This window comes from Quercus lobata, chromosome 7 (genome assembly GCF_001633185.2).
Source record: "Quercus lobata isolate SW786 chromosome 7, ValleyOak3.0 Primary Assembly, whole genome shotgun sequence".
NCBI classification, from domain to species: domain Eukaryota; kingdom Viridiplantae; phylum Streptophyta; class Magnoliopsida; order Fagales; family Fagaceae; genus Quercus; species Quercus lobata.
The window spans coordinates 3098876-3109670 of NC_044910.1; the positions used below are offsets into that span (position 1 = coordinate 3098876).

General features: G+C 33.2%; 1 protein-coding gene across 2 annotated transcripts; it reads right to left on the minus strand.

Moving 5' to 3' along the window:
* Nucleotides 1-183: 183 nt before the first annotated feature.
* On the minus strand, nucleotides 184-5570 carry LOC115952994 (UDP-URONIC ACID TRANSPORTER 1). 2 transcript variants are annotated; one of them, XM_031070395.1, is made up of 5 exons: nucleotides 4657-5100; nucleotides 3586-3689; nucleotides 1406-1634; nucleotides 599-762; nucleotides 184-324 (listed from the first exon to the last, which is right to left on the minus strand). In XM_031070395.1, exons 1-4 carry the CDS (start codon nucleotides 5098-5100, stop codon nucleotides 616-618), a joined length of 924 nt encoding a protein of 307 aa, XP_030926255.1. In that variant the 3' UTR covers nucleotides 184-324; nucleotides 599-615. The 2 variants fall into 2 exon arrangements, with proteins under 2 accessions (XP_030926255.1, XP_030926254.1); XM_031070394.1 differs by lacking the exon at nucleotides 184-324 and having other exon boundaries at nucleotides 398-762; nucleotides 4657-5570.
* Nucleotides 5571-10795: the final 5225 nt, after the last annotated feature.

Here is a 10795-nt window from a genome sequence, read left to right on the forward strand (position 1 = left end):
TAAAATATTAAGGACTAACTTAGGAGCAAAACCAGTTTAGGAACTAAATCGAGAAATGACCCAAAATGTAGGGACCAAATGTGCATTTAAACATTTTATTTATTTATTTGTTGAATGTACTCTTTAACCCAAACACCCCCCCCCCAAAAAAAAAAAAAAAAAAAAACAAAACCCTCAAAGGGCAGACAGGCCTTGGTGATAACTTAAGGCATTAAAAAGTTAACTAGAAATAATATTAAAGGAATCGAAGTTGGTTCATCTGGATGTTGATATCATTTTGTTCAGTATTTCTTTCAGATTAGATGAACCTACCACTGCAGCCACCTGCAAGAATTCATCAGAATTTGGAGAGAAGAGATAAAAATCGCAAAGGCAACAATGATTTGTCATTTCCGAATAAATCAAACTAAAGCAATACCTAAAATATAATACCAAAGAACGTCTGTTTGTGTACATAAAAATGGATTAATACTGCTTCAAAAAATAATAGATTAACACTACAACACACAAAATCACTCTCTCTCTCTCTCTCTCTATATCTACGCCCACATGATTTCACTAGACTCTTCAAAGAACAGGTCATAGAAGGAAAAATTACCAAATGTAGAGGAACATTCATTTAAACCTCCTCTTGGCTTCTCCATAAGCGATCACTCCACAAACGGTTATTGAGTACCCACCAATGCCCATAACTGTAACAGGATTTCTGAACAAGAGTATTGAGATTACAACAGCAACAGCGCCTTTTGCATTTCCTAATACCTGCAGAACATAACCGAGGGAGAAGCAGAGAAAAGGTTGAGAATTCAAGAGCAGTGGAAAACACCAACACATGTTAGCATGATTAGATTTTATTTGATAAAAAGGTATTCGGATTTAAATATTAGGGTTGAATTGCTTCTCCAAAGTCTGGTTTTCTTTGAAATCCTCAATCAAATACAGGGTTTTGCAGATGCTCAAGGTTGAAAGCCTCTTATCAAACAAGTGAAGAATAAGCAGATGAAAGTATGATTTAACTTTTAAGAGCAGTAATAAACTACCATCAGGCTATTGTAGCCATAACTTGGAGTGGAACCAAAAAAAAAAAAAAAAATACACGTTTTAGGAGCACTTAATTACATTACTAACATGGTTTATTATAATATACTGGTTTGGTATACCATATATATATATATATATATATATATTCATACAATTGCTTCTACTCCACATGGTTGACAGAAACTAGATGGTAGTGTACTGCCAGTAAATTGAAGTAAATCGTTCATGTATGAATTTAATTAGATTTATGATGAGAAGCCCAAAGATAAATTATAATATTGATTTGCTGCAAACAAATAAATCTGGCGGGTATCTTTCAAAAGAACTAGGAAGAAAAGAAAAGGAAAAAGTACGTAAGTCAAACCTGTAGTGTTAATGCACTTGTATGTTTTGTCACCAAGAAGTTTGACAAGTTAGCTGCATAGGCCATTGTTGAATTAAGAGCAAGCAGCAGCCACATGTATTTATGTTCTTTTCCAAGTGATACGGTAACTTCTATGACATTGGGCTCCATTACAAGCGTTGCAGGCAATAAAACCAGAACTGCAATTGGTGACATGTATAGTAGCAAATTCATTGAGTTCAATTTTTCCCTGTAAGATCAAAAAATGTCATGGATTTAGTGGACATTAATCAAGTAAAAATGCTCTTTTGGGGTTGAGAAAAAGATTGGTACAACCAATACAACCTTAAGTGATTTAAAGATTTCACTATTCTGGGGATAAAATCACCTCCCATTTAAATCCTCCAATTCCCTCCAATCTTTGGCTAGATGTGAGACACGTGACATTTATTTGTTTTTGTGTGGTTTACATGGGTTTTTAAAGAACACTGGATTTTAAATGCCACATGTTGTACATCTGGATTAAAATAGGAGGAAATTAGAGGAATGAATAGGAGGGGATTCTTTCCCACTATTCTGAGCAGTATTTCTTCTTGTCAATCAAATTAGGCAGTGGATTAAAGAAATGACAAACACCTTGGTCTTAGAGAATAAATGTATCTTGCAGAGGAAAGAAACTATTTTTCATAGCCTAAAGAAGTGAAAACCTCCAGGGATTTGGCATTCTTCTTCCTTATTTCCAATGAACAGCATATATTGTAAATTGTGAATAGGAATGGACCAGGGAGAGTAAGGATTTGTAAAACCAGAACTATCCCAAATTTACAATGGGCTTAGAGTTTAGAGACACCATTCGAGTTATATAAGCATTGAAACCCATCCAGCCCTACTCTGATAAGAGGAAATAAGTATATTCTAACAAAAGAGCAGAAGAAGAATAAAGAAATACAATATTAAATGTATTTTGCTGCTTCACACAGAGCAGATTACTTAGTTATTGTAGGAAGAGCTTCTATTAAATTCCAAAACCTAAACCACAAGCCTTCATAATCTCAAACCAGCCCACATCAACCTTGATTAACTTATTCCAAGCTGCCTCAATATGAGTGAAGTAGTCTATTCAATTAAATAAATTTCATTGCATCCTCATGGCAGATATGTGTGCAGGACTTTGTAGAGTATCAAAGAAGTATCATTTACATCCAGAATGAAAATTTTAGGCTAATGTATTATTTGTTCCATGAAAACTTACGCAGTTTGGTTACTCAAAAATGTTTTGTGTCAATTTATTCATCTTATTTTGTGATAAAAAAGGCTTTAGCTTCTCCCCTAATTTTCCCTCCCATTTTGTCCATGCACCTCACATGTAACATTAATTCCCTCATATTTTCAAGAAAGGCTGACAATATGTATTCTGTACACGTTAAATCTTTTCATCACATAATGCAATGCCGTAGTCCCATGAGACTAAATTAACTTATTTGAAAAACATATGATCTGACTTGACATGAAATAGGTTTTAAAGACAAACTGAAATTTGGGTAATTTTTAAGGGACCAAACATGTACTTTAGCCAAAAATTTATATTCAACTTTGGACACAATTGACGTCATAGAGAAGTACATGGTATTACTCTCAAGTATGGTGATGAAAATGGCTCTTTCAAAGAAATATTTGTTATACTTGAATACCAGGAGATTGGCAATTTGTAAAGACTAGCAGAAAGAAAATATGAAAACTTATCATTTAAACGCCAAGGAAATGTCACATTGAGGGAGTTGTGGTCCAGCACTATCTTACTTGTGGTGCATTGCATGATGCCTTGGATGGTTATGGAGATTCTAATTAGCTAGAAAGGGAAATTAAAAGTCATACGGCAAAACTGCTTTGTCTTATGTGGATTTCTCTAATCCTTCCATTTAAAACAACTACAAATGTGTGTTCTTCCATAGTAGTGCATGATATCCATAGAGAGAAATCACACAGCATGCATTAAAAAGTAAAGAATGAATAAGAAAGGGACAACAGAGGGAATCAATGATTCTGATTCAACTGAGTTGAATAAAGATAAGAAGAGGGAAAAAATATTCTATCCTCAGTGATCTGAAATGGTAGATAATAGTTACCCAATAAATTTTAGATATGAATCTAAACTGAAAGATGAAAAAGAAATAAATGATAAGATGATATGAAGCATTTACCCATCAGATGAAAGTAGGATACCCTGAAGAACAGACTTAAAGGCCCTTGCAGCTGTTGCACTTATGCACACAATGAATCCAAACAAATGGAAACCTGGCTCCCCCTGCCACAAACAAAGAATCTTATAACTTCACTAAAACAATATTAAAGTACAAAAGAAGAAGGAAAAAGGAAATGGTTGGAAAAGGTGAAAGAGATAATAAACATTCCAACAGACACAGAGAAGCAGACGTGTCCATTCTTGAATTTTAATCAAGTAACATTTTTCATATGATTACTAAAAGTTACGTAAAAATGATCCAGCAACTACTTATACACCAACTATGACATCAAAAGATCTTTCTACTTTAACTTTTAAATATATATATATATATATTATGTAGTAAAATTTTATTATAATAAATGATAAATCTCATGTAAAGGAATGTTATTTCAACTTTAACACTAAATAACTTAACATTACCCTGATAGATGTTGTGATATTTTACTGAAACCTAACACTTTTTTAGTTGTATCAGGCGTGCCAGCCAATACATTCGTCAAACACTAGCTTTGGCACCAACACATTACCATGAATTTTTTTGTTTTGAGCTAGATATATTACATTATAACTCACCTCATACCATGCAACCCATGACAATGTTCTTGCACACAATCCAAAATAAGTTATTCTACTCAGTTATCCATTTTCAGATATTGATCCAGAATTTTAAATATTTAATTATCACTAAGAACTTGTGAGATCTTCACCCATTGCATTAAAAAAAAAATGCTTATAATTTGAACTAATTATAGATCATGGAAAGTGCATAACAATCAATAACTAACACATGTAACAGAATTACCAGATCTGGATTCACATTTAAGGCAAAAACAAAACCTTAACTGTCAAATTAAATTAACAAAAAAACCCAAATGGGTATACAATGTCTTACCTCCAAAAACAATAAACTAATAAATTAGCAACAATTAAACATAGAACCAATAAAAAACATGCAAATTAAATCAATATCATAAATTCTGATTAAAATTTTTTCTTTTGATCCGATTAACCAAAAAAAGAAACATACCCCACTGGCAATCACAACACCTGCAACAACAGGCACAAGAGCAGCATAGGTAACCCAAGATTCTCTCTTAAGGGTCATAATGTAGGCAAAAACCGCTGTGAAAAATGGCGTGGTTGCACCGACAGCCTGGTTAAACGACACAGCAAGGTACCTAAGAGAGATATTGCCACCAACAACCGACCCACAAAAGACAAGGCTTAAAGTTGCAATCTTTAGGAACTGGTTACGAGATTTGAGGGTCTGGAGTGGGACAAACTTGAAGAACACAATGGAGATATAGCTGAGGATAGCACAGGCTGACATGTGACACATTGTGAGGAAGATTGGGAACCTGAAGCCATAGGTAGAGAGCAAGAACTTGTTGAGGAGAAGGACACCAATGTTGGATGAGTACCATAGAAGGATGAGGGAACATACGAGAATAGCTTGCTTTTTGGAAGACATTTTACGAGGTTTTGGCTCAAAGGGTGTCTGGATTTGATGAGAAGCTTTGCATTTGAGCTACAATGGAAAATGGGTATTTTCGTTTGTTTTTGTTTTTGTTTTTTATAATGTTTTTTTTGAATGTGATCGATTTTGATGGGGGTGTTTTGGGTGTGAGAGTGTGTAGGCAAATGTTAAAGAATTATTGTTGGGAGGTGAGGAGGTTGAGGAAACAGTGGAAATGTCTCCGATTTTCCGCAGGTAGTTCCATTTAGAACCGTGCTTTTTCTCCTAGTACCTAGTAAAGATAAATTAAAAAAATTTAGAGCCAGTGGTGAAATTCTCAAATTCACTAAGTACAAAACTCCAGGTACGATGCCCTTCAACATTATAAACGTAGATTTCGCATGTGAATTGGTTGTCACAAATGGGATCTTGTGGTTATCACAAATGGGATCTGTTCCTACTCGAGATGAACTGATGAACCATAATATATTAGGTGTATAGAAAATTTTCTTTTATTTTTTCTATATATATCTATGTATCTATACTTCTATATACTTTCCATATATCCATATTTTATATCTATAACTATTTAAAGAGCTTTAGCTCTTTTGATTTATACTTTTATTAAGGTTAGATATGTAAAGTTATTAATTTTAAAATATATTAGATAAATTTGAAAAATTCTACGTTTTTTAAATTCAAATTTAAAAATAAACAATTTTTTTAGATAGTTTCAAATAGTTTTTTTCTGGTCTCTTTTTCTTAGATTATAAACAACTTATTTTCAAAATTCTAAATTTTAGCCTCTTTTATTTCCTCCAATTTTTAGGAGAAATTATTATGTTCAACAACCAAACAGACTAAAAATAGTCCTCCTAATCAATGAAACAATACCACCTATGCAAATTTGTGAGTTAACTTCCTAATAAGCATAAGAAAGAAAAAAAATAAAAAATACTAGGCGATGTCACATTGCATAAGTAGTAACATTTTATTAGTTGGAGGACTAAGGAGGACCACTTCAGCAATCTTTCCCTTCGGTGGACTTAATGATTTCTCTTTTTTTAGAGGAGTTTCTCCCCTTTTTAATATTGAAATTAATGGTTTTTTTTTTCCTCTACTTGAATGTTTTTAGCTCCAATAATTTTGGTTAACTACTTTAAAAATGTTTTATTTTTCTAATTTTATAAATGGTTAGAAATTATTTTAAACTACTAATAACTACGTTTAACATGTTTATTCCTAAAAATTAGTATGCAATATTTCTATTAAGAGAGAGAGAGAGAGAGAGAGAGAGAGAGAGAGAGAGAGCAGTGTCATGTTCACAACATTTTTACACACAAAATTTCACACAAGTATTTTTTTTCCTAAAAATTGGTACATACCATCTCTATATAAATATATCTCACACGTCTCTTTTTCAATTTCTTTGCTTTTGGATTGCATCAACTTTTTGTTTACTTTATCAACACCTCTAATTTTAGAAAGGTTTGTTTCTTTTGATATTGTTGAAATTATTATTTTGTTAGTTTGTGTATTTTTGTTTCCATAATTTTATACTAATCTCATGTCTTTATTTTTTATTTTAATCTCTTCTTCTTTTTCTCTCTCTCAAGTCTCTTTAGGCTAGTAACTTTTATGGTGGTTAACATTTGACATCATCTTCAATGTTGTCTTTTTATTATTATTTTTTTGTGACTGATATGGTAAAATGACAAGAAAGCTCAAAACCGTGTATACAAATATAATATATATATATATATATATATATATATATATATTAGATAATTCCTGTTGCGCGTGTAGTACGCACAATGGGCAATAATCACTAGTCTTTTTTTTTTTTAATTTTTATTCTTCTCCCTTCTCTTTTCTTTCACTATTTTTTTGGAAAATGAAAACTATAATTCAAATCCTTTCTGTCCCATTTTTATAAGGAAAATATTAAAATAATAAATATTATTGACAACTTTTTATATTTTTTATAAAAATAGTATCAAAAATTTTCTATTATAATTTATTAACAATAAAGACACCAGTTAACATGACATTTTTTATAAAAGGTAATTTTTGAATTATTTAAAAAAAAAACGAACAGTGATTGGGGTTTCAACTTGCAACAAGCCGTTAACTCTCTGAATTTGTGGGGTCTAGGGAGACATCATGATTGCTTGCTTTGATAGTTAAACAACGTCGTTTACCAAAAAAAAAAGTTAGACAACGACAAGCATGGGCATGGGCTTTGGTCGGTGATGGTGCTTTGGTTTACTTGCATGTGGGCAATTTTGAGTGTAGCACTTGGTCCATTTAATTCAAGGCAACTCCTTAAAAAGCCCACTTTGATTTGCTAGACATCTAGGAATAGGAATAACTTGTTTTAAGTTGGTTCCTTCAACTATGAGGTCCTACAATCATTGGTAATAGTTAAGGTTAGATGAGGCAATATCAACATCTGCAAACATCAATACATAGATCCTATCACTGCTTTTGGTACTCCAATTGCCATTTTATGAACATTGATGATAGGGATTTGCATGATTTTGGGAGTCGGGGATTGAGTTTAATAGGCTTTTGGGTAGTATCGGTTAGGTGAAAGCTATGGGAGAATGTGTGAGGTTTTCGAAGGTGGAGTTGTTTATATACCTTTGGCATTTTGATAGTTGGTGATATTGGTCTGGTATATGACTTTATGTTTGGTTCATATGGTGTTATTGGTGTGGTGTGGTTTTTTTTTGGAAGGAGTATTGAATATTTTTGGAGTGTTATGAGAAGAATTGAGATTAAAAATCATGATTTTTTTTCAGGTTGATGTACTTTGTAAAAGATGAGGAGTGAAGTAGAGTGAATGAGAATCTTTTTGTTTTTTTTTTTTTGGTTGATAATCAATGAGAATCATTTGTAGATAAGGGGTTTTGACAACTTTATTAGTTCTTTACTAAGAATAGTAAGATGGTCTTCCTTAAGCCTTCTAATCTCATTTCCTAAATGGGGCGAGTGATCTAGATAGCTAGAGCATGGATGTTTAGTCATCTTGAGTGGATTTAATGTTTGATTAAGCTTTATGCAAGGATCAAAAGGAGTCTCATCATCTTAAGTCCTATCAAGTATTGGGATGCTGACCAAATGTAACTTGTTACACATTAGCTTGTCAAAGGTCCATAAGGTTGGAGAAGATGTGCCAAGTTCATGTGATCAATTAGTTTTGAATTGTTGGAACTCTACTGAACATACTTTTTGGTCATCCAAACCATGAATTCTCATGTTTCCCCTTTTTAAGATTCACATAGTTATGATTATGAATCATTGATTTTGTAGCGAAGTCTTATTCAAATGAGAAGAAATGTGAATCTTTAGATTTTTCCTAGAGTTTAAGCAATGGCTTCTCATTATTTCTAAGCTATGGCTAAAATTAGTAAGGAGAGCTTCTTTTACTTTCCCAATGTGCTAGAAGTAAGATAGGGGTTGTCATCTTTTACCTTGAGCTGGTAGTAAGATTTTTAGTTGGAAAAGTGGAAGCTTGATTTTGTTAGAGCATTTATATGTTGGCGTTCCTACAACTTTTTCCTATTTTAGGACAAGAATTGACTTTTTCTATTTTAGCTAACTACTTTTTAAAACACTCACATCTCATTTTTCTATTAAAATATTAGGTTATATTTGGTAACAATTTTTGTTTTCTATTTTCAAAAACTTGTTTTTGAGAATATAAAGAAAAAACAATTTTCTTGTATTTTTGAAATAAAAAATGTAAGGACCTGAACTTAGATTCCTAGCCCAACATGTGGACGAACTATGGCCCAAGAGGCCTACAATAATGAATTTTTAGAGGAATGGGTTAAAACACTGGGCTTTAGTTAATCAAACAGTGTTATAGATAGGCTTGATGACAAAAAGGTAAACATGGACTATTATGAAATGAAGAAAGAATGTCCTCGGCAGAATCCGAGGACAATAGTTCTAATATCTTGTTCTAAGAAAATGTTACAAATTTGATTGTGGATTGCTACAATATTTTTTCTTTCTAATTTTCGATACCCCTCATTGTTCTTTTTCCTCTTCTTTTATACTCTCTTCTCCCTTTACCTCAACTGTCCACCTGTATGCTAGATGGTTAGGATTGATACTTGTCCCATTAGTCCTTTTCATAAGTTTTCAAGTAGTAGCTGTAAGGCTGAAATACACTGTTCAGGCATCACGTCTACATTAATGCGGCTAGGGGATTAGCTGCAGTGCATTTAGTGCGGAGGCAACAGCTTTCTCCCCAGATATTTTGGGGTTCATCCTTATCTCATATCTCTGCATTGCTCGTCCACCTCAAACGAATTTCAGGGATTGTCATTTTTGTTGTAAATCCATTTCTCAGGACCTCGGCCAAGCTCGGTTGAGGAAGTTTTCGTCCTCGGCACACTTTCCAGAGCCTTTAGGACTAAAACCCCATTATTTCTTCATCAGTGTAATTTCCTCTGACGAAGACATCTCATCCTCGGGTGGATCTTTGTCCTTGGCTTGGGCCTATGCCCAACATATGAATAAATAATGCACTTTTGGGCCCAAGGACCCTACAATAGCCCTTCGAGATTCCCCTTTCTATCTCCTTGGGAAGAAAGGAGGATTTTGATGACTCCAGATTAGCTCCACGCCCATTTTGTTCCTCCTTTGCTTATGAAGACGCCTTTTTGTTTGCCCAAAACACGCTCTTGAAAAGTGTGCCGAGGACAAAAACTTCCTCGGCCGAGCTTGGCCGAGGTCCTAGGAAATGGATTTACAGCAAAAATGGCAATCCTTGAAATTCGTTTGAGGTGGATGAGCAATGCAGAGATATGAGATAAGGATGAACCCCAAAATATCTTGGGAGAAAGCTGTTGCCTCCGCATTAAATGTATTGCAGCTAATTCCCTGGCCGCATTAATGTAGAAGTGATGTCTGAACAGTGTATTTCAGCATTACAGCTACTACTTGAAGACTTATGAGAAGAATTGATGGAACAAATATCAACCCTAACCATCTAGCATACAGGTGGACGGTTGAGGTAAAGGGAGAAGAGAGTATAAAAGAAGAGGAAAAAGAATAATGAGGGGGATCAGAAATTAGAAAGAAAAAATATTGCAGCAATCCACAGTCAAATTTGTAACATTTTCTTAGAACAAGATATTAGAACTATTGTCCTCGGATTCTGTCGAGGACGTTCTTTCTTCATTTCATAATAATGTTTACTTTTTTGTCATCAAATCTATCTATAATGCTGTTTGATTAACTAAAACCCAATGTTTTAACCCATTCCTCTACAAATTCATTGTTGTGGGCCTCTTGGGCCATAGTCTGTCCATGTGCTGGGCTAGGAATCTAAGTTCGGGTCCTTACAAAAAACATGTTTGGTTAATTGTAATTAAAAAGATAGTTTTTTGAAGAAAAAAATAAAATATGTTGTTACTATGATTTGAACTCTAATGCTAACTCATTAAATGAGACAGATTTATTAAATTAAATGCGTGTTTTCATTGACTTTTGAAAATTATAAATTGAAAACAGCTTTTTGCATATTTTCAGTTTCCTACACAAATTGAGTTTTGAGAACAGTTTTTGTTTTCTGTCTATTTTGGATTGTCAAACAAGTTTTTTAGTCTCAAAAATAGAAAATTGTTTTTGAAAATAGAAAATAAGAGGAAAAAGCAGTTATCAAACATACCCTTAGATTTTTTAAATTACTTTT

Bases quoted from the DNA above. Each gene is read 5' to 3' on its own strand.
- LOC115952994 (XM_031070395.1), bottom strand. From the start codon at position 5,100: ATGTCTTCCAAAAAGCAAGCTATTCTCGTATGTTCCCTCATCCTTCTA. The intron at 3,690-4,656 runs GTATGTTTCTTT...TGTTTGTGGCAG, and splicing joins GTGTTGTGATTGCCAGTGGG to GGGGAGCCAGGTTTCCATTT. The intron at 763-1,405 runs GTTTGACTTACG...TATGTTCTGCAG, and splicing joins CAAGTGCATTAACACTACAG to GTATTAGGAAATGCAAAAGG.